The sequence below is a fragment of the Rhinatrema bivittatum genome, chromosome 7, assembly GCF_901001135.1.
Source record: "Rhinatrema bivittatum chromosome 7, aRhiBiv1.1, whole genome shotgun sequence".
Lineage (NCBI taxonomy): Eukaryota > Metazoa > Chordata > Amphibia > Gymnophiona > Rhinatrematidae > Rhinatrema > Rhinatrema bivittatum.
This window is the reverse complement of record NC_042621.1, coordinates 166,854,237-166,879,207: the sequence shown is the minus strand read 5'-3', so window position 1 is coordinate 166,879,207 and position 24,971 is coordinate 166,854,237. Positions and strand designations below refer to the sequence as shown.

Sequence of the window (24,971 nt, the reverse complement as noted above, 5' to 3'; positions counted from 1 at the left end):
AAGTTTATATTTTTGTTTTTATTTAACTATTTATAAATTTTCCAATCAGAAATATTGTGGTTTTAAATTTATTATGCTTCCACTTTGGAGCAACTAGCATTAACCTATTTCTGTGTTGTCTTTCCAGTAAAACTTGATATAATCGATTATGTTACCTTGTACATGGTAGAACACATCCAGTATGGGAAAGATGGGATAAAACTAAAGTGCATAGATCTTCAATGAGAAGACAAACAGGCAGAGTAGAGAGAAAAAAAAGCAACAAAAACCATATTATATTGATGTAAAAAAAAGATAAATGTTGTTTATAATAGGGAGCAGAATGATAGGAGAAAAGGAAATTGAAAAGTTAGGTACATTTTTAAAGCAATTGATACCTAATTAGCATTATTTTAGGTTTCTTGTATTCACTTGAGAAAGTAAAATCTGGATACTGATCTCCTGCAATATCAATGACACTTGGGAATTTTGTTTGCTTCCTATAAGCTGTTTCTTGCACTGCTGTTTCAGATTAATGCTTAATATGGAATCATGTCAAACAGCAATCCTAATGTTCTTTTGTAGTATGTTTTCTGGGTCCATTAATAAGGAAGTTAAGTCAACACATCCTTCTGAGTTCATCAATAAAATCCATTAAACAGTTTTAGCTGACATAAACATTTACGCAATTCTTCAAATAATGTAACCTGGTATGTTTTTAAGGAGACTGAATTGTTTGGAAATAAACTTCATGGAAAAACGCAATACGAGACACATTTTAAAATAACTTATTTAACTAATGACTTAAAAATTGGATGTTAAATCTCTGTAAAGTTTTATGTGTAAATAGGGGAAAGGGTTGTAATGGGAGCTTTGCTGTTCACTTTCATCTGTAGGCCTTTTGCTCTTAGATGGTAGGAGGCAGGCTCTCCTGGATTCTTATCTACAGAGGAGAAGCCACATATTTTAAGGCACTGCTATTGGGGGTCAATTCATAATCACTCTGCTTCTGTAAAACAAGTCCACATGCATGTCTTCAAGTTCCCCAAGATGCATCGTTAAATTCAAATTTAAAGCAGGGAACAACAAGGCACATTTTATTAGACAGGCTATCCAAAACAATATCAGTAAAAATAACTTCTTAGATCTGTTCCCACTCTCTGTTAGGGCATTACTGATTCAGAGCAAATGTAAAGAGGTTTTCCACTAATTCTGAGCAATCTCCACTTGTTTCTAATCCCAAGTGTCAAATTAGTAAACTGGTATTCTGGCCATCCATACAACATTCATGGATCAGTTCCTTGATCCCAAATGAGGACCTGGTGCAAGAAGTTACTATGATGAAGCCATCTAGCAATAGTGATTATAATGTAATCAGATTTGCATCAGCTTCAAATAAGGTAGGTAGAGAGTGCAACAAGCTAGGTAGAATGCGCATTGTACAAAAACAAATAAACTCCTCTTGTACCTTTCATTGATTCAAATAGCAAAAAATCTTCAGTGATATCAACTTGGCTGTTCATAGCTCCTACTGTGTATGTAAAACTGCGCCCCCAATCCTACCCCACCCCCCACCCCCAAACCGCACTCCAATGGAACCTCCTAGCAATACTCTTCTTCATCCTAGAGGCAACTCCGTATCCCTCAGGGGTCCTCATACCTCCTAGCAGGCATGATTCAAAAATGGTTTACATCAGCATGGTTACGTGGATCTAGGGTGATTTATTTTTATTTATTTATTTATTATTTTTATATACCGACATTCGATCTCAATTGAGATATCACACCGGTTTTACATTCAGGTACTGTAGGTATTTCTCTATCCCCAGAGGGCTTACAATCTAAGTTTTTGTACCTAAGGCAATGAAGGGTAAAGTGACTTGCCCAAGGTCACAAGGAGCAACATGTCATTGATTTAGAACATGGACTTTTAATAAGAGACCACCATGTCTTTACATGTCTATTTCTTTAATAGCATCTCTTGGGGAAAACAGTGTAGCATAAAAACAATATTACAGAGGTGGCCAACTCAGGTCCTCAAGATCCATGAACAGTAGGCATGTGCATTCGTTTTTCACAAAGTAGACAATTTCAGTGAAACTGTTTAATTTGTCATGGTTCGGGGGTGCTGAAAAACAATCTGAATTTTTCCAAAATTTTGGAAAAATTCATAGTTTGTGTTAGTGCGCTCTAAGATGAAAATCAGGACCCACAAAAAAAAAAAAACGCGGGAAATACTAAATTTCTCACGGTGGCCCGAAAATGAAGCCCAAACCAAAAAAAAAAAGCTAGGCACATTTCTAATAAACAGGTCTGGTTTTCAGGATACCCACAGTGAACATGCATGAAAGAGGTTTGCATGCACTGCCTTCATGTATGCAAATATATCTCATGTATATTCATTGTAAATGTAGTGAAAATGAGACCTGTTTATGGCTTTTGATGGCCAAAACTGACCACCCCTGCAATATTGCAACATACACAGGAAGCCTATCAGAGTAATAGAAATAGATTATGATATTAGATATTTTATTCAGTTCTATTACATAATATGAACAAAAAGAAAAAACCCCTACCTCATAAAACTACACAAAGTTCATACTCATCTACCCTTTTTCCTTGATGCAGTTTTTCTAAGTGTAATCTTGGGGTAGTCATCCGTGGAAGTATTGTATAATAACTAAGTGGTAATGGTATACTGTTTGGTTTTATTTTACCTGTTTACAGCCTGGGCTAAATATTAGCAAGGTACAGAAACATTGGGAATTAAACCTTGTCTTCTGCATGGCCATACAGGGCACAAGTCCTAGGAACATAAGACACTGCATTTAGTTTAACTTATTTTCAAAAAATGTCTTCCGGTCAGTAACTGTGAAAATACAATAAAATATAATTCCTCCGATTTAGACCAATTCCATATTCACACCGTTACTTTCTCACCAGCTAAATAGTTTGGACAAAATCTGAGTGGTACAGCCAGTGTGAAAATGTAGTTGCTTATTCTAATTACCTTAAAATATTGGTGTTTTAATGGCTATACCATACCAGGAACATAGTGTTTAGGATTTAATGCAATTTTTGTTTAAAGGATGCTCATGTAGGAGTTGTACATCTTGAACAAATTATCCATGCTGGTGTAATGAGATGTAATTATGGAAATTGGCAATTGTGTAACTGCTATTGTTTCCTTTACCCAAAATAATTTAAGGAAGCATTTTGTAATATATGCATTGTTTTGATTTTCAGAGCCATTACTTATTTTTAATGTGATCTAAGCACAGCTCTTTGAAAAATACCAATGTATAAAAGAAAAGGAAATTAGCCCACCGAGTGAGGAATATTTTGCAAACAAATGTATATTACTATAAATACATATATGCACCTAAGATTTCTCTGCAGATCATTAGGTCAATGACATGCAAGTGGGTCACATTCATCGTGCATAACATTTCTCCAAATTTTCTGACGGAAGATTAGGAAGACTTTACTGAGCATGCAGAGTTTTTCCTGCACACCCCAGAATTTCCTCAGTGTCATTTTGCCTATTGCAATGTTAGGCATGTTCCTCAGCTCTGCATTTATTTATTTATTTACCTTTTGCACTTTTCTATGTTGGGATTTTATTTTCCCCTCAGTTTTCCCTAATCAGGTTTTTCGACGTTTTAAACTTTTTCTTTTTGAATTTCCACAGTTTTCTGCTGTTACAGCAAAAAGTGGTTTTGTAAGCTTTGAGACACTATTACCAAATACAGCTTAATACTGCAAGGGCCCACATCCTGACAGCTGCATTCCATCATCATCTGCATTTTTTCTGTGACTGTGTACTCATTAGGCTGTTCCTTTTGTTTTCTTGGCAGAAATATTCTGTGCAAACAAAATGTATTATAGTTTGATTTTAATCCCAATCTGGCCGATTCAGTAAAATGCGCGGGAGAGCCGGCGCTCTGAGGCGAGCGGCCACTCTCCCAGTGCGCGCCCAGGCAACTCTCCTGAGTGCGCGATTCAGTATGCAAATGAGGCCCGCACTAATAAGGAGGTGCTAGGGACACTAGCGCATGCTTAGCGCCTCCTTTTTGGCAGAAGCGGCGGCTGTCAGCGGGTTTGACAGTCAATGCTTAATTTTACCGACGTTGGTTGTCAAACCCGCTGACAGCCACAGATTCAGAAAACGGGCACCGGCAAAATTGAGCGTCCGTTTTCCGGGCCGCGGGCAGATTTTTTATTTTTTTTTATTTTTGGGGCCTCCGACTTAATATCGCTATGATACTAAGTAGAGATGAGCTTCGTTTTTTTCTACTGGGTCGTTTTTTGAGTTGGACGCTTCAGGGTAAAGTTCGTTTTTCCTCACTTAGTTTTTTTGAAAAACGAACAAAAACTAAAAGGGGAAAAACAAAACTAGCCCAAAAAACGACGCGGGAAAGCGAAGCTCAAAAAACCCACCCCAAGCATTCACTTTAATACATTAAATACAACCCCTCCCCCCAGACCATCTCGATCCCGCCCCAAGACTTACTAACATCCCTGGTGGTCCAGCGGGGTCCCGCGAGGGATTTCTCCCCTCCGTGCCATCGGGCTTGCCTCGATCAAAATGACGCCGATAGCCTTTGACCTACTATGTCACAGGGGCTACCGGTGCCATTAGTCAGCCCCTGTCACTCCCTGACCCCCGCTGGACCACCAGGGACTTTTGGCAAGTCTTGGGGGACCCTCCTGACCCCCACAAGACTTGCCAAAAGTCCAGCGGGGGTCCGGGAGCGACCTCCTGCACTCGGACCATTGGCTGCCAGTAATCAAAATGGCACAGATAGCCTTTGCCTTTACTATGTCACAGGTGCTACTGGTGCCATTGGTCAGCCCCTGTCACATGGTAGGTGCACAAGATGGCGCCAATGGCCATGTGACAGGGGCTGACCAATGGCACCGGTAGCCCCTGTGAAATAGTAGATCAAAGGCTATCGGCGCCATTTTGATCGAGGCAGGCCCGAAAGTCAGACGGCACGGAGGGAGAAATCCCTCACGGGACCCCACTGGACCACCAGGGATGTTAGTAAGTCTTGGGGAGGGATCGGGGGGGGGGGGGGTTGTATTACAGTGAATTTTAATGCTTGGGGGCCTCATACAAACCCGAAAAACTAATTTTCCTCGTAGTTCGGGGAAAATCAGTTTCGGGGTTCGGGGCCCCCGACCCACGATGATAAACGAACCACATCTCTAATATTAAGTTGGAGGGTGTACAGAAAAGCAGTTATTTGTGCTTTTTTGTACACTTTACCCGGTACTGGCCAAAATTAACTCCTGCCTTTGGCAGGAGTTAATTTCTGAGAGTAAAATGTGCAGCTTGGCTGCACATTTTACTTTCTGTATTGAGCGGGACTAACTAATAGGTTCATCAACATGCATTTGCATGTTGAGCACACTATTAGTTTCGGGGGGGGGGGGGGGGGGTTGGACGTGCGTTTTCCCACACGCTATTACCCCTTACTGTATAAGGGGTGATAATAGCTCGTCAAAAGTGTGCATCCAAACGGGGGCTAACGGTGCGCTCGGCCTGAGCGCACCGTACTGAATTGCCTGTTAGTGAGATAAGCAAGCTTGTCTCTTCAAATAATGCCCCAAGTACATGTAGAAGATGTTCCTAACTGATCATCTTAAAGCATGCTGCACATATTTTCGGGATTGAATTTGAGGGTTCTGTCCGTGAAATCTGCTCTATAATGTTGACCAGAGCAGTTCAGACCAGGAAGGGCAGGCTTCAACTCTCCCTATCCAGTGATGTTGACTTGTATGAAAAATCATCATAAGAGAGCAAGCTGGCCAAGACTGAATTGATGACCAGGCATCACTGAAGGTCCTTAGCCTCTTCAGCACCTCATTCCAAGGCTACGCTTCAGAGTTGAGACAAATCAGTTTTCCTGCGTAAGTCTTGAGAAGTGCTTGATGGCTCTCTAAAAATTGTTGGTTTTGATCCATTGAGTGATCAAAGATCCACTTGTGGGAGTGGTTGATTTGCCAGTGAACACTTTTAACAAGTATGCATCTTTGTATCACCTGTTCAATGAACTGTTTTATAAAACCCTAATGTGACATAGATCATGGTATGAATGTTTAATTACTGGTGTTGCATTAATTGATACTTTTGTTAAGAGCATCAATTTGCTCAGCGACAGCTCTCTACTTCCATGTGGTTGGAAGAATGAATTAACTATCTGCAGCCTAAAATCTACACACATACGTAATTTTATTTCTTCGGAATACATCTTTTGACTTGGCATATAAATATGGTTGTGCTTCTTTGTATTGGGAGTTCCAGTTTATCTTAGGGATATAGTTTCATTTGAAACAACATAGACAGTGCCTATGAAATTGTTTATATGTTTCATGTAATTTTTTTAAATGAAATGACAAAGCCCATGAAATTTCATGTTTTTTTAAATTTTTAGTGCATGCTAATTCAAACTAGTATGCATTATTTCAATTTAGTGCATGCTAGCTTGAAATAGTGCACACTATTTGTTAGTGTGCACTAATTTCAATTAGTGCATATTAAAAACAAAAATGTAATTTTAAAATGAAAAAATATTTAAAAAAAAAATTTTAACCCAAGAAACAAAAAAATTAAAAGCAAAAGGTAAAGGTGAAATTAAATGTTTTCCCATGCACATCCCTAATTTATATGGATGATTATACAATTCACTTGTTTTACTGTTCCCATAAGTAACAAAGCAAAGTCAAAAAATCTTTATCCTACCTCATCTTTTGTCTATCTGTCCCTCCTTGCAGGTGTGTATGTGTGTCTGTGAGTGTATAGAGTATATAGATATATTTATTATTATTATTTTTACAATATTTCACTCTGTTTCCCGCAGTACAATATTTCATTCTGTTTCTAATATTTCATTAGAAACCCACAGGGAATATTAGAAACCCTGTGGGTTTCTAATAAGAGGAATGACTCAACATTATAGGCGAACAGAGCTACCTTAGAATGGGTTGTAGCTCCCCCATGTGAGAGATTGAGATGGTGAATTCCTAACCTATATAAACCCCAGCCACCTTCTTAAGTTCTGGAATCCTCAGTTGACCCTCTTAGGGACAGGATTGCTGAAAGGACACAGGGGTCTCTGGGGTAGAGACCTGGGTAAAGAAAGGAGACAGAGTACCTTTACCTATTTTTGTCATGATTGTTAGAGATCTTTTTGTTGTGAAGAGAAATTCTTTCCAGCCTTTTGCCTCTTGTTTGGTTTGCTCTTTTTCTTAAAGGATTTCCTTTTAGGAATGTGCATTCGTTTGTAACAAAATAGGAAATATCGTCTTTATTTCCTATTTCGTTGCATTTCGGGGGGCTGACGAAACGATAGGAAAACCCACAAAATTTTGTGTGGTTTTCTTAGAGTTGTTTTTTTTTTTTGGGGGGGGAGAAATGGCACATTAAAAAATAAAACAAAAACCCACCCCAACTCTTCAAATTTAATTAATTGCAACCCCCCCCCCCCAAGACTTGCCCGATCCCCCCCTAGACTTACTGAAAGTCCCTGGTGGTTCAGCGGGGTCCTGGGAGCGATCTCCCTCTCTCGGGCCGTCAGCTACCAGTAATCAAAATGGCGCCTGTGGCCCTTTGCCCTTACCATGTGATAGGGGCTACCTGTGCCATTGGTTGGCCCCTGTCACATGAGGAGCAATGGATGGCCCATGCCATTTATTAATATGGCGCCGGCCGTCCATTGTTCCTATCATGTCACAGAGGCCAGGCAATGGCACCAATAGCCCCTGTCACATGGTAAGGGCAAAGGGCCACAGGCGCCATTTTGATTACTGGCGGCCGATGGCCCGAGAGCGAGAGATTGCTCCAGGGACCCCTGCTGGAGCACCAGGGATTTTCAGCAGATTTGGGGGAGATCAGGGGGGTGGGGGGGGGGGGTTCGGGGCAGCCGAAAAAAAATCGGCCCGAACTGCGGGAAAACGAAATTTCCCGTGGCGGGCCGATGACAAAGGTCGAACCAAAAGGTTCGGCCAAATCACATCTCTATTTCCTTTTTGTTTTTACTTAAGTACCATAGGGACCAGAGATTAAGTTCTTTTACATCTGAGGCAGTGGTATCTCTCACAGAGAGAGAATCTTAAGACCATCTGTGTCCTCATGGAGGAATGAATCCATATTCATTCTCTGGGAGGAGGAGTAATTGAAGAGGGAAGAAGACCAATAGCACCACTCAGTTACATCCATGCCCATCTCAAGGAGATCATCAAAGGAGGAGAGGAGCATAATGATACCATGCAGGTATGTATCAGGAGAAAGAGAGTTTGGAGTGATTATTTATTTATTTAAAATTCTTAGGATTACGTCCTCTACCCATCAAGGTTGCCCAACGCGATTTATTGTATCAAGATGCATAATAAAATCACAACACAATAAATCAATATGTAATTAAAATTCACATCACACCAAATCAAACAATAATAAAACTACACCATCCTTTCCACCACACATAGCCACCAAGATCAACCATCCACTGTTCACATACCTCCAACTCCCATCAACATAGTTCTCTTCAAATGCTAGTAAATAGTCAAGTTTTAACTTTCTTACAAAAGGTTATATAAATCTTCACAGCTCTAATTTGCAATGGAAATAAGTTCCAGAACATGGGGGTTATTACCGAAAAAGCTCTTGCCCTCAGCCTAATTTTACCTATAGTCCAAAATGGCAGAGTCACCAACAAGTGACATTGACTAGATCTTAATTGTCATGTTGGCACATTCCAACTCAACTTATCCCCCAAATATTTAACCCCCAACCACTTACAGCGTAAAAAGTTAACATTAAAATCTTAAACTCTGTTTGTGCCCTCACCAGTAGCCAGTGTAATTTCTGAAGTTCTGAAGTATTAGACTCTCTCCTTCAATATCCAGATACCACTCTCGGCACCTCATTCTGGACCACTTTCAGTGTATGTATGTATTTATTTTAAAATACTTAGATTCTGCTATTTTTAAAGAATGCATTCGACACGGATTATAATTGAACATCCACAATGAAATAAAACAATAAAAAACATTACATACAGCATAAAATAAACACATATAAAACCAACATATTTAAAACATGAAATATACATGTGCAATATTATAAAATTTGCATCAAGCTGCCTCACCAAATACCTCAACAAATAACATCTTCAAAGCCTTTCTGAACACCTTTAAAACCTGTTCTCGCCGAAGCGCAATTGGCAGCTTATTCCATTCAGCAACTGCTACTGAGGAAAATGCTCTTGCCCTCATTTAGGCCACACTACATTTTTAACCGGTGGAATGGCCAAAAAATTAGTACTCTCTGATCTCAGTGCTCTCACAAGAGTATATAGGTCAATATAGTCCCTTAACATGCAAGGAGAGGGATTCTTCAATGGCCTAAAAAAGTAGTCACCAATCTAAAATGCACTCTTCATTTAATTGGGAGCCAATGAAGGTTCTTCAATACTGGGGTTACATGTTCTCTCCTAGATAACCCTGTCAATACTCAGACTGCTGTAATTTGTGCCAACTGCAGGACGTGCATCAACTTTTCTGGAAGCCCAACATACAGTACACCACAATAAGCAAGATGACTTAAAACCAAGGCTTGCACAACCATAAGGAAAAAAGCCAAAGGTAGAAAACTGTTCAATCGACGCACCATTTTAAGTTTATAAAAAGCTGTTTTCATAATATGTGACACTTGAGGCTTCAATGACAATTGAGAGTCCAAAAACACCCCCAAACCTTTTACCTCAATGTGGACTGGAGCGGCTAGGTCTTTAAAAAGCCATACCATTCCCATCTGTTTAGGTTTCAATTTTAATTTATTCTTCCTAAATCCCAATCCTAACCATAGCTAGATTCAAATCCAAAATGATCTTTAACCTGTCCCTCCCCGTTGACACCACAATTTGCATATCATCCATGCATAGATATTCTTTCAAGCCCAGCTCATCCAGTATCTTCCCTAGAGGATGCAAAAAAATATTTAATAATGAGCAGAATGTTGAACTCTGAGGACCCCAAAATCGATAGTGTTATGTCTGCTGGCTGCAGCTCCCCACGACTGGTCTCCTCACAGGCGTGGCACCTTCAGGGCCAGGTATGCTGGCTACGGCGGCCAGCCACTCTTGGGGCGCTCCCTCGCAGGCCTCTTCTCCGCTGCACCGGTAAGCCTCTCTGCCGGGGCCTTTTCTGATGCGCGGCCATCCTCAGCGCGGGCCCCTCCCCCTCTAGGCCTGTGCGTGCATCTCTGCTCTAAATTTAAAGGGGCCGCGGCAGGAAATTGCCATGGCCCCTCCTTTCTGCTCCACCTTTCATTTTCCTATTTAAGGCGAGATCTGGCTTGCAGACCCTTGCCTTGGCTTCTTGCTTTCTAGGTTCTGTATCCTGTGCCTCCCTGGAGGATCTCTCCTGTGTTCCTGATCTATTGGACCTTCATCTGGAATTCAACCCACGCCTGGAACCACGACTACTAGAACTGCCGCCTGCCCCGACTCTCGCCTGAAACCACGACTATGAGAACTGCCGCCTGCCCTAATTCTCACCTACTAATCTACTCTCGAGACTTCATGCCAGTCTCCAGACCCGTTCCCAATCTCCATCCAGCGCCATCTCCTCTTCTGCCAGAGAACCCATATAAGTCCAGCCAGCCCTGGTACCCAAGGGCTCAACCTGAGGGGAACGCGGGCTGGTACTGGTGAAGCTCCAGCAGGGTCTCTGCTCCATCCCGGCCTCGCCTACCGATGGTGGGGACCTGTGGGGGTTTCTCATTAACATGTTTCTCATTAACATGAACCCTAGCAGATCTATTTGTTATGAATGAATGGATTTATTGCAAGGCCATCTCAGAAATACTCAGCTCCTCATATCTCAATAATATCTGATGATCCACTGAATTAAATGCAGTGGACATATCTAATAATACCAATGCCACTTCTGATCTTTATCAATCCAGCTCAACCCAGGACTGAAACTCCAGCTGAAAAGAGTGCAATCCCCAAATCTTCTCTGTAAAAGCTGTTATTTGCAAAGTCACTGTTTTTTCCCAAAAACTTTGCCACAAAAGGAATATTCAAAACTGGTCTATAACTAGCACAATTCAAGACAGCCAAAGAAGGCTTTTTCAACATCTAATTAATAATAGAATAATGTATCAACAGTGGTATTTTTTGCTCACAGAAAGACACAATAATCTGCAAAAGAAACAAATTCTCCTCCAATAAGCCTTTCAGCAGTTTTGCTGAACAAGGATCTAACCTACAAAAAGCTGGCCTTACCATAGCCAGAAATTTCTTAAATTAAAAAATGACAAAACACTAAACTCATTTATACAAACATTTCCACCTAAAGCAAGACTTCATTACTCTTCATTCTCCTATCACCAATACCAGCAAATACTAGTTGTTTTTCCGCATTGGCCCATAAATCCATGTCTTTCAATAAAAGGTAACTAGCAAATGATTCACAGGTACACCTGAGACAACATTCCTCTTTACTATACCTACCCCCAGTAACTTCCTCACAATAACAAAATCTTATGTGGCCTATTTTCTACTTTCTCAATAACCCTTTCATAATGCTTCTTTTTAGCCTTCACTGTTTCCTTATATCAAAAATTAGCCATTACCCACCACAGTTTCTTAAGCACACAATCCTTAACCCATCTTGGTTCTAAAGCCAGATTTTTCTTTTTAAAATATGTAACTGCTCAGAAAACCAATCCATGTCATTATTCTTTTTCATCCTGTTTAACCGTAAAAGATCAACCTGTTCCATCGTAGCTGAAACAGCTTGCTTTTACTTCTCAACCAATAAATCACAACCATCTCCCATAATCTCTTCTCCAGCCTCTCATTAAATACCTTCTGCTCAGCCTTACTTCTCATTTTAAACCCCAATTTTTTCACAGCATTTTCCCTTCCTAACTGTACCATCATGTTCAAGGTATAACCTAACACTTTATGATCCTAATATAAGCTTGTAGGACTTACATTACTAGGTAGGTTAACCTCACCCTAGATTTGCTCCACCTTTAAGCTCTATATCCCTTCTAGAATTCTTTGCTGCTCTTAAAAAATTCTGTTAGATATTCTAGCAGCTCATCATGCTCACCTTGCATCAACCTAAGCGAAGGCATTTTTTATTGCTGGACGGTCCATGTAGAATTCCTTGCCGACCAAAATCAAAAGTATAAAATGTGCAAATGATTTCAAAACTCATCTGTTTATTCTTATTGATTCAGCGTATCCAGCACTGGATTGACTGGACCTTAACCAGTCAAAATGCATGTCTACCATTCTTATGCAGCTGTTGTCTGTTTTCAGTTTTAATTTGTGGTTTTATATTATGTTATGAAGAATTATTGTGTATGTATGATTGTTACCTGCCCTGAACTGTGGAGGGTGTAGGATACAAATAACATCTATCTCACTTTCACTAACTCAGCATTACCTATGTCCATCCAATTATTGGAGGCAAAAACAAAGTTTAACATATGTCCCCCCTATATGTGTGGGACAGTTCACTGATAACTGCAAGTCAATATCTTGCATATACTTCAGAAAACCCTGCACCATTAAACAAGATGTATCATCGCAGTGTAGATTAAAATCTCCCAACACTATCAAATATGGAAAGGTTAATACTATTTGTGAAATATAATCCAGTAAAATATTCATTTATTTCGTATTGAAAAGCAAACTAAAAAGACCCAAAGTAACTGACCCCATCCTTGCCATCATAGATACCTTTTAACATCGAACCAGACATATCTTTCCCCTTATGTCTAAATAGTGGGCCCACAAAATTTGTTGCATAACTCCTTTGACTCCTTACAATCAGAATTACCCCCCCCCACCCACTCACACACTTTTCCCCTTCAACAGGCATACCAACAATCTTTAGGAAATTTCTTGGCTCTTATAGGCCCTCTGCAGCCCTCCAGGAGTCCCACTAAGAGGCGCTCACCTTTGGCTCATGCCTTAGGTGAGCCACCCATGTCTAATTTTATAGGCCCCTGATAGTCAATGGGCTGGTCTCAGTGTGCAGGACTATGATGTCACTGGGGGACGGATTCTGTGCCCATGTTCTAGGTAGCACTTCAGGCCACAAATTCTCCAATGATCTGTTACAGCCGTTGCCGGTAATGGCAACCTCTTCTCTTTCCACAGCCCTTCACCAGATGCAATTTTCAAGCACTAACGTCAACCACATTTGATTTTTATAGGGCTGAAACTACAGGAAAGGTCTGATAAATGGGACTTGAAATTAACACCACAAAATTGGGTTAATATCCTATGGACAATCTAGAGGGAGGAAGCTTAAAACTACTCCAAAGTTTAGAAGGGACATAAAATAGATTACATTAAAAAAAAATTGGCTCTAACAGATACATTGATTGGAAGTCTATGGTCACAAATTTATTGGTGATCTGAAGCTGTTATAAGAACTCAGTAAATATCAAGAATGGTAAACAACCTTCTCTACAAGTCCCATCTTTAATTAGTAATAGCTTAAGCTGGCAACCACCTCAGCTTCCAGCTTGATTCTTAGTGCTATTTACAAGTGATTTTAATGCTTGATAATACACAGGGCCTAGAAAAGTAATCTTTCTCCCTGCCTCCCCCCCCCCCCCCCCCCCCTTCAGTCAGGGAATTCAGGAGTTGAGTAAATTAACATCAGGAGAAAACTGTGACAACTAAAACTGTTTGAGATGTGGTGGTCATTGGGGTCCTGTGATAGGACACCAACCTGGGGGCTACTTAAAGAACAGTGTATGTCTTGTTGCCAGTATGCTCTTAGTTCTGTAGACATATTTTTGTTCGTATGCCCCAGAAACAAAAGAGGAGAATAAGTAACTGTCCTAAAATATGCCAGCAGTTAATGTTTGTATATTCCATACCAATATTATGTTAGCTGGAGAACAGCTACCAAGAGAAGAAACAGGCTGAGGCAATTTAAAAGCTTCCATTTTGAGTGAATAAGAGTAAAGGTGATGGCAGGACTTGCATATATTAAGCTTCTTAATGTCGCTGGTGGGTTTTTATTAGTAAATTAACTTTTAAGAGTTTCTACATGGAATGGATAGACATTTGCATTTCTGATATACTCTGCTGATCAGATAACATTATATGGTCGGTTACAAACCATTATAATACTATATATCAAAGGTCCCCCGATTTCACGAGAAGAGCCACGTAGAACATTTCAAATCACCAAGGGGGGGTTACAGAGGGAGATTCCCTTTGGAGATGATGAGCTGGATTCTTAACACTTATTGCAAATCAGAAAGGAAATGTATGTACACAAACATGTCCATACAAGCCAAGAAGGAAGAATAAATTATCTCCACTTTTCAATATATCAAGCTACTAAATATTTTAATAAAAACATTGGACCTTATTTAATACGACTTTTTCTAAAGGTACAAAATTAGAGAAAATATTTCTTAGATTAAATCCTTAAACAAACATATCTACTACATGTATAACAAAAAATTATTTTGTTTTAACTGTTTTTATTAGAAAACATAATAAGATGCATAATTGAATAGACTAACAGTGTATCAGTTTGCTAAACTGAAAAAAAAAATTAAAATACCAACCTCCCAAATTAAAAAAAAAAAATCAATTTTTTTTTCTAAGGACTCCTGTGACTTTTCAGCCACTCTCCCATCCTTCCAAAATTTAACCCAGGGCTACATTGGAGGAAGGTGCCAAAGTTCATCACTTCAGCACCATTCTGCAGATGGATGGTGCAATTTTTAAAGTTCCAGACCTCTGCAGGAGTGAATTGGCTGCATTTGTGACCTTTGGTTTTGAGATGGACCGGGGAAGAAAGGGGTAAGTCGGGGTTGGGGTGAGAGCTCCCTACCCCCACAAATTTGAATGGAAGGCATAGCCCTGCCCTGCCCATGGGGCCCAGACCATGTTACATTGTATGGAGTGGGGATTGGAGAGACCCTAACTGAACTTGATGAGTCCCAGGGCAGGTCTGGGCCATGGGTTAAATTGTGGGAGAGTGATAGTCACAGGAGGCCCTTAAAAAAAAAATCAACAAATATGAAAATATCCTAAAAAAAAATTTATATTTTCATAGGAGGGCCATTTTTAGTTCATTCCTTTTGAAATAAACTGATAATGGCCTCTTTCATTGTATTTTGTGTATTTGTTTACAACAGCTACACATCCCATATTTCTATATGCATAGAAAGCACTTTAAACAGATGAGGCAGTAACAATGTATACATAATTGTATTACATCATGTAATGGATACAGCAAATATGCTAATAAAATCACTGTACGCTATCAACTTTTAAACTAACATGCAATGTTCTGGATTAATGCTGACACCTCCATGTTGTAAATTATTTTCCTCCATTATGGTTGTCACTGTCATGACTGCTGTGCCACTGATTTAGATCCCCTGCTTTCTAAAACAGGTAGTTGCACCCTTACAGGCTGTGGAGGTTTCCATTCATATACATTCTACTTCCTGAAGGGGATGTAAATAATGATTCTCCTAGAACAAACAGGATGGTAGTCCTCACAGATGGGTGACATCAGGTGGAGCCCAGCACAGAAAACTTTTGTCAGAGTTTCTAGAACTTTGACTGGCACACTGAGCATGCCACTATCCGCGCGTCCACGCAAGGTCCCCCTTCAGTTTCAAAACATAGAATTCATGAGCGAAAAAAAATAAAATAAAACGAGGAGAACCCAACTCCGTGGAGTGGCGGGCGGGTTTCCTGAGGACTAACCTCCTGCTGTCCTACGAGAACACCTGTTACAGGTAAGCAACTCTGCTTTCTCCTAGGACAAGCAGAATGGTAGCCCTCACAGATGGTTGAATACCAAGCTACAGGCTGCTCCTTGTCACAACCATGACCAATGGGCACAAAAATAACTGTGGTGCTGTTGGTAACTAAGGGAGACAGCTTGAACTCGAACAATGGGGCCCTGAGTAGGGAGAGTTGGGTTTAAGCCTGGAAGAGATTGCGAAGGACAGATTGTGCAATCAAATAAGGGACTTTAAAATGTGTGTAGAGGACTCAACGTCGCAGGCCTGCAGATGTTGGCGACGGGAACAAACCCATAAGTGGGCTACTGATGCCGCCATAGCTCTCACAGAGTGAGCTTTGACTCGGCTTCCCAGCAGAAGGCCTGCTTGTGCATAGCAGAAGGAGAGAGAATCTGCTAGCCAATTGGACAGGGTTTGTTTAAGCTGGAGATGCAGTGATTGTGGCCAGTTGTGGGGCCATCTCGCAACCAGCCAAACCTTACACCTGGCTAGCTTTCCATATTGCACCCTTTACAACTATAACTAATAGCAAATTAAGAATAACATATTAATAAGCCTTAAAATATAATTACTCAACCTAGATTCTTAAAAAAAAAAAATCTTAATTATGCTGACCTATCATTACAATGCAATTTAATTAATTATGTAACTGAGTTTGTGGATAGATGGAAAGTAGTGATGCCGTAGATGCTCAGTTCTAGAGGAAAGGTTGTTGAGATGCCTGGCCAGTGGCAGTATCACATGAAAGATATGAGGATTATCGCACTTGCTGAGGTTGAATTATCATAATAGCATAAACAAGAATCTTTTAGTTGAATTGGTGTAGCACAAGCAGCTCAATTATAGAATAAATGAAAAACAGGCAGCAAATGGTAAGTCAAGAAAACTAGCAATTACAGTGAGGCTTCTGAACCTGTGTGACTTCACATAAATAATACCACTTCTTTAGCATAGTGAAGCAGTTTGCTATACCAAAAGTACCCTATTTGCATGGCTCCCTACCTGAGCAGCAGCTGTGCTGTGGCAAATACTAGATGGTCTGCAGCATGATGTATTTGAAAAGAATGTAAAAATTACTTTTTTGTTGCAAAAATATTCAAATTTTAAAGTCCCTCATTTGCTTGCACTAGCTGCAAATGAAAATTCATGCTGGGTTTTGCTCTGTTGTTCAGATATTCCTGCGTTCTTATATTAGCACGGTCATGCTTGCAATTGGGATGTGTCTCTGAATTACTTTTCTGTCCTCATTGGTGAGGAGAGACATACCTTCTTTTGGAGTTACAGGAAACATTTTCTAAGTTAATGTCTTGTGCAGTGACTGTAAGAGTGATTGTCATGTTAGTTTTCAGGTTCTGATAGCCTAAGGATAAGAGCGATAACATTTTTACCATAAAAGTACACATCCCATTGGAAATGTTAAGATATTTTACAGCACCTGTGACTTTCACTTGCATGGGTGCTCTATGAAATTTAAGTTTTTAGAAAACTGTATTGCAGCAGAAAGTTTTGTCAGTGACTGCAGTGGGATTATTCTAGTTACCCTTCCACATGTCCATTAGGTGAAAGTACACCTTGATCCATTGCAGTGTACCAGCAATGTGTGGAAGGTGCCCCAATTTCTACTCATCCTTTAGTAGCCAAATTTAGGAAAGCATTGTCATTCTAAGCCTCCTATCACTAAGCCTCTCGTGCCTTGGCATCTTAACAGCATTTTGACTGACCGTATGAAGCCTCCATTTGACCCTTTGGAGTTGGCTTCTCACACTGAAGGTGTTGTTTCTAGTGGCCCTCACTTGTCTGTTCAACAGGTCAGTGAATTACAAGCTTTGGTATGCTCTTCACAGTTCTTCTACAGTAGGGTGGCCCTTCGCACCTCACCCTAAGTTCTTTCCTAAAGTGGTGTCTGCTTTTCACATAAATGAAAAATAATAACCCGCTATGAGTGGTATATCTGACCTTAGAACACCTACACAAAATTCACCAAGGGGCGAATAATCCAAAAGAATGTACTTTATTTAGAGACTCTTATAATATGGAACAATGTGAACAAAGAGGCATAGTGATTTTGCCCGCTGGAGCTTGCAAATTCACTTCATTCACACAACAATTTCTGCTCCATTCTTCAATCATAGGTCTCAACACTTCCACTTGTTCCAAAAAAGGTTTCTTGCAATCAAAATGCTGTAGGCAACTAATATGAGTATTGACTGGTATTTAATATTAGCAGGCACTTAAATGAAAAACGCTGAGATGTCATAAAAAAAAAAAAACAAATCCTCCAAATCTGCCTTCAGGCTCATCGCACCTGTGTTTTGAATTCTTCATCAGGGGCTTCAGTTTATACAGTACCACACTTGTGGCTCTACAAAATAGAATATTCATGGTTATGCTAATAACAAACAAAATAACTATTTCACAACAAATGTATATCAAACCGTGCCTCATATTCTGGCAAACCTTATGGGTGACAACTACCCAGTAGGTTTGCAGAAATGCAGCCAGTTTGAGGATTTACCTCTAAATAAGATACATGAAGACTGCATATGTGGTGAGGCTCTCAAATGTGTTCCTCTTTTTTTATTTCTGGGGTGCATGAGATGTTCTGGGTGGGGGAGTCTGGGATTTATCGTGGTTAACCATTTGGGAGAAGTCTGAATATTTGTAGAGGGAGTAATAGCAAATGATCACTGAAAAGTGAGCATTGTAAAATGATGTATTGATGAGGTTTGTTTTAAGGGGTTGTGGATATCCCCTTAAGAACCCAGGGTGTGGGGTTTAGCAGGAGGTATAATAATGGGAGGATTTTGTGGGAGCTTGTCCTTTTATTCCTGCCCTTTGACAGAATATTTATATTCTGGCAAACCCTATGGGTGAAAACTACCCACAGGGTTTGCAGAAATGCAGCCAGTTTGAGTATAGTGTTTCCATAGAGTGCTTCTCCATAGAGTAAAAATTAAAGTAGAACTTGTCATGTAGTTTTGTTTTGATTTGTACTCCATGAAAAAGTGCCCACACCAGGAAAGGTGATGGGGAGAGGAAAGGGTACATGGGAGATGATTTGGAATGATCAAGGATTTGGAATGGGGGAAGGGAGAGAAGTTCCAGAATATGTGGAACAGGATCCTGGTCAAAGGGAAAATCCAAATTGGGGGGAGGAGGAAGGTAAGTTTGCCGCCTCCTACTCTGCTCCTGCTCCTTCTCACATTCCTATCCTCTCACCCCCCAATCCTGTATATCTTCTCTCTTGCACACACACCTAACTCCCCTTCCCTGTCCCTGCCAGCTTGGAATTCTGCACCCTTCCCACCCAGTCAATCATAACCTCTGCAATCAATCAGCCTGCCCTCCAAACCAGTTCATCTCAATCAGCCTCTAAGCTAGTTCCTTTAGTCAGCTAGGCCTCGCTGCAGCAAGCCAGCCTCCAACACCACCCCAGCAAGTCAGGCCATCTACCCCCAACCTCCCCAGCAGCCTGCTTACCTGCCTTCACACTTCTGCCAGAGAGCCAGTCTGCTTAAACCATGCTGCTCTGCCCTGCAGATTTTCTTCCTTGCTATCCAGAACAACTGATAAGCTGATATGCGGCTGTCTCAGTCTTGCAAGATCAGCATGAAAGTGCAGAGAGCTGTAGGGTGCCGGCATCAGCTGGTCAGGGCAACGTGGAAGAAAGCAGCAGAAAAGTTGGTAGAACCAGGGACCGATGGCCCTCCCTGTTCTGATGTGTGCTGGCAGCACTTTAATAGTTAAAATACAGAGTTATGAAACCTGAAGCCGAGATCACTGTGTGATCCCTAAACCAATCTTACTTAGCCTTCCTCTACTCATCCTTAACATTATAAACACTTTAGGAAAAAGAGACCAAGTAAACATGTTTTATCTTTTCACAATACATACAGTCTCAGTACTATAGAAGACTAATAGTTATCCTAGAGTACTCATGTAGAAGAAAGCTTATGCACTCCTATGAGTTGTGACATTCTGAGCATGGTCTGGCAGCTATATATATTGGAAGAAAAGTTCTGAACATGGAAATGTTCTTTGTCGTTACTGAACCTCTGATTATGTTCCCAACTGGAGTTCATAGCAGTGTTGGATGACAAAATTATGTACCCAAAAGCTTTTGCATTAAAGAATTACCATCAACCTAACAAACTTCATGATGTATATGTTTCCAAAATTCAATCTGTTCTCCAAAAGTAAAGAACTGGCACCACCAACTGCCTGGAAAAAAAAATCTAAATTTATAAACCCAAACAATATAACATGAAAAAATTATGAATTCAAAAAAAGACCTGTTATATGGATGTCAATAATCTGAGTGTACCTTCATACGATGCTGTAAAAAAATACGGCTATCGTGACTGTGAAGCCTATGTGTAGGCTTTAAAAATCATTAGGTACCCCAGTGTTGGAATGCAAACTTTTGTAGTGCTCACTGTCCACTGTGCAATTGTTGCTAAAATGATCACGTGGATACTGTTGCAATATTCACTTATCTCAAAATTGTAGTCGGTCTTGCCTCAGCCGACATCCTGATGTTTCGGAGGCTGGCTCCTTCTTCAAGGGCTGGATATGCGCAAGAGAGACCGGTATTCCAGTGAAACATTAGATGTTGTGACAGTGAATTTGATTACTGTGCCAGCAATGTTCAACTTGTTAAGTTTGTTTAGCGGTCTGTGAAGCTCCGTGAAAAACAAGCGGCTGCTCCCACGACTCTGTGCCGAAAACCCGAACACATCAGCGCATAGCGCAAAAAAAGACACAGAGATGAATTTGGACTGCTCAGAACGGAACTAAATATAGGAGCCTGCGGAAATAGGTGGCTTTAAATTTCCTATTACCTGATCTAGTTGGTTAATTCTGTAGTTAGCTTGCTAAATCATTCTGAAAATCATTTCCATAGTTCATTATTTGTGCTGGATACTTTTCAGTGTACCATTTTGAAATATTTAAACCAAGGGTCCCTAAACTTGGTCCTTGAGGCCTGCAATCCAGGCCAGTTTTAGGGATTGCCAGAATTAATATGCATGAGATCTATTTGCATACAATGGAAGGAGTGCATCAAATAGATATGCATATTCTTTGTGGAAAACCTGAAAACCTAACTTGGTTGAAGACCAGGTTTGGGGACCTCTGATTTAAACTTTCAACAGATGTTGGTGTTTAAGTGCAAAAAGCTAGCTTCAGTACTTCATTGAAGTTCAGATAGTCCTAGGAATTATCAAAGGGGTTCTCCTATGCTGTACCTCTTGGAAAACCTTTAACAAACCAGACCCATAGTCTTTTGGGAAATATCTTTTCCTCATAAAATTCTTTTCTATAAGTTTTGTGAGGCAGCTTGGCTGAGTCCAGGCTGCCGTTGATACCATGGCACCAGGCCTGTGTGTAACCTGCCTCAGCCAGGATTGGCAGCCTTTGGGGGGGTTTGTAGGTCAGGGCCTACCATGTGGGTTCCTTTGTACTGTGCTTTGAGAAAATACCCAACACTGGTTGGAGGTATTCTGCATGGTACTCAGAAGGTGGATGAGGGCTAACGAAGTTCAAAAGAAGGGAATTTGGAGAACACACCCTCCATTTTGCCTGTGTTCAGAGTGGATCCTGAAGCATAACCTTCCACTTTCCTAGTTGGTCATCTTCTCTATACTTGATTTCATGCTTTCTCATTGGTTATATACTTTGTACCTGATTTTATAGCTTGCTGTTGCAGCTTTTTGTGGAAGAGCGGGAACGGCTTACCCATTCCAGTTCTTTATTCTAGAAAGTGTGGGCCTAGTTTCCCAGCTGGAGAACACTTTGCAAAGTCATTGGTGTGACTTGTGGGTCGCTGCACCAAGAGATGGTGTCCTGGGTGTGATTTGAGGTTGCCACAACCAATGAGGGTCCCAGCTTCAGTGTGGTTAGGGCCTAGAATAGGGCTGGCACGCTGCCTCTTAGTACCTGAAACTCTGGTGGAATTGAAAGAAGTCCATGATGTTAGAACATTGAGGGGACTCCCAGAAACTTCTTTTAAGCGATTTGTATATTTTATGTGGCATGGATTTCCATGTACTAATTGTTAAGTTAATACATCTGTGGCCTTTGTTTTATCCAAATATATTTGCCATGTAATTAACATTCAGTCACTGATTACAAAGTAATGGGTGAATTGAGCACGGGGTGTGCTGGGAGTCGTGAGTGCCCAAGTTATTAAATTTTGGAGAAGTCTTATTATAGCTTTTGCATGCATTTAACTGGAGTAACAGGTTTTAAGGATGAACAGGTTTAAAAGAGCTTTAAACATGGTTGAGAAACCAACTCTTAGGCTGACTGAGAAGCCTATTTGTTATAGATAAACTCATCAAAACACTGTTGTATAATGGTTGGAATATATGCTTTCTTTCTCTCCAGCCCTCTCTATTGTTTTAAAACCTGCTACTCCACATACTGATTATCATCTGTCACTGTAGGAGCAGAACAAGGATTTTACAATCAATAAGGATTAGTTTGCGCAAAAACCATGTAACACGATCTTAAATGTCATGGTCCTAAGTGCATGTTAATGGTGTAGGATGCTTGAGGGAGGTGAAGTGGCAAGGAGGCTTTTATACCACTTGTTCTAAGAATGATCTTAAAGGGAAATACTGTGACTTCCAAGAATCTTTTATGCTCACTCAAGGCTCCAATGTGCCTTTCCTGCTTTTAGAATAATTTGTACGTTTTCTGTAGTCTCCTAATATCTTGTGAAATAAAAAAAAAAAGTGAAAAGGCCGTTTGGTAGTGCTGTTTATATAGCCCAGCTTGAATGGGGCTGTGCGTCACGTTGACGTTTTGGTGTGATTAGCGTCGGATGCTCCTTTCAGAACACACTTGAAATCCAGGTGGGCAGCAGGATTTCCAGCAAACAGTTCTAGAGAAAAATATTTGGTTGTCGCTAAGGCAACCAGTTGAGGTTACACAGGGTAGCATAAATTCCCCTTTTTAACATGTTTTCCAAGGGAGTTGAGTTAGGGATGGGAGTATTTTTATGTTTATATTTTTCAACCTGAGAAATAAAGATTTATTTTCTTCTGTGCGACTCCCACACTGTTTTGCTCCCACTACTTTAGTTTTTTCACCAGCTATTGATTTGTAAAGTGAATCAAATCACAGGCCAGCCCTTTTCTCAGCCTGTGATGTGATTGTGTGTTAATTTGCACAACTGAAGGGAAATATATTTTTCTTTCTAAAACAGTTCTTATATTTTTAATACTAGTTTTGATGTGAAAAATATGATAGCTGCCACAGTAAATGATTTACTATGTAATATTGCAACTTAAACTGATCACGTCTAAGTTCATAAAGGGTTATAACTGTAGCAGCATGCAGTGAATTGGTCTCCCATATGTGGTTTGTGAGTAGTTTTGAAATCGCAGATCTTACATAGCTGAGTCCCCCTTCCCCTAGTAGATCCCCGAGGTACTTTTTAATAGAGAACAGATGACTTGGAAAGAACTTATTAGCATGCTTGGGAAGCCACAAGTTTAGAGCACTCTGCTTTCAAACTCTTATTTGTATACATTCAGTACACTGCAAAAATAAGATACCTGCTTCTTAAAATAGTAAACTGACCGGCTTTACAGGATGCTCACACTCTTGTCAACTCATCACTTTGTAACGGGCCGATACAGTAAAATGTGCGGGAGAGCCGGCACTCCGAGGTGAGCGCCTGCTCTCCCGACGCACGCCCAGGCCACTCTCCTGGGCGCGCAATTTTGTATTCAAATGAGGGCCCGCGGTAATAAGGAGGTGCTAGGGACACTAGCGCGTCCCTAGCGCCTCCTTATTGGCAGAAGCGGCAGCTGTCAGCGGATTTGACAGCCGACACTTAATTTTACTGGCATCGGTTGCCGAACCCGCTAACAGCCATGGGTTCAGAAAATGGACGCCGGCAAACTTGAGCGTCCGTCTTCCAACCTGTGAGCCGCAGGCTGATTTTTTTTTTTTAATGCTTTTTTATTTTTTTGATTTTTGGGGCCTCCGACTTAATATTGCTATGATATTAAGCCGGAAGGTGTACAGAAATGCAGTTTTTTCTGCTTTTCTGTACACGTTCCCGGTGCCGGCCGAAATTATCGCCTGTCTTTGGGCAGGCGTTAATTTCTGAGAGTAAAATGTGCGGCTTGGCTGCACATTTTATTTTCTGTATGGCGCGGGAGTAACCAATAGGCTCATCAACATGCATTTGCATATTGCGGGCGCTATTTGTTTTTGGGGGGTTGGACACGTGTTTTCCTTGTGCTATTACCCCTTACTGTATAAGGGGTAATAATAGCGCATCGAAAACGCGTGTCCAGACGGGGGCTAACGGTGCGCTCGGCCGAGCACACCGTTCTGTATTGGCCTGAATGTGCACTAAAGCTTTACAGCCTTAATTGTACTGATTTTTTAGGGGAAATGATTTTTCATATTGCATTTTCCTGCTCTAAAAATAGAAAATGCTGGGCTTTGCATACTGGTTTTAAAATGCATCTTGCTAATTTCTGTGTCCCAGCACTTACAGAATCCTGCCAACTTCCATAATGCAGCCACCGAGCTTCTGGACTGGTGTGGTGACCCGAGAGCGTTCCAGCGACCTTTTGAACAGAGCTTGATGGGATGTTTGACGGTATGGCAAAGTCCTATGATGATGATGTCTTATGTTCTTATGTCTCCTCTCTGAAACGCAACTTGCTCTCTTTCAGGATCTGCACATAAAGTTCATGTTAGTCATTGTTATCAAGCTTCACCCGTTTTCTACTCCTTTTTATTTTTAATGTGAATATATATTAAAATTGGACAAAAGACAAAGAGGTTTGTTTTGCATGTAAATGAGCCTTGTCGGCAGAGGAATGATGTTTGAGTTTCTATGGTACCAAAGTGGGATATTCCAGTGGCAGCGACTGACATGTACGCCTTCTGTTTGCTAAGTTTCCACCTACCCTGCTGACATTAATTCTGTTCATCCCAAACCAGGCCATCCTATATTTGTCTTAGTTGTAAATACATTACATCAAATTCTATCTGTGTCTTCCCATTTTGTGTTTGCAGAAAAATCTTTTGAAATTTTCTGGGTTTTAATTAGAACTTGTGTTTAGCTGCTAGTTACCAATACTAACTGCAGCATTTCATCAGGTACATTTAGCAGGTTAATTATTGCTTTGTATCCGGAAACAACGGA

General features: G+C 40.6%; 1 protein-coding gene across 12 annotated transcripts in view; it reads left to right on the top strand.

Annotated features, from left to right (window-relative positions):
* The window catches only part of ZMIZ1 (zinc finger MIZ-type containing 1), a 1,075,801-nt gene that overhangs the window by 657,952 nt on the left and 392,878 nt on the right, over positions 1-24,971 (top strand). For all 12 annotated transcript variants that reach the window (XM_029609503.1, XM_029609504.1, XM_029609506.1 and 9 more), the window contains one exon: positions 24,306-24,419. In XM_029609503.1, the coding sequence (XP_029465363.1) occupies positions 24,306-24,419 (114 nt within the window). The remainder of the gene's footprint in view (positions 1-24,305; positions 24,420-24,971) is intronic.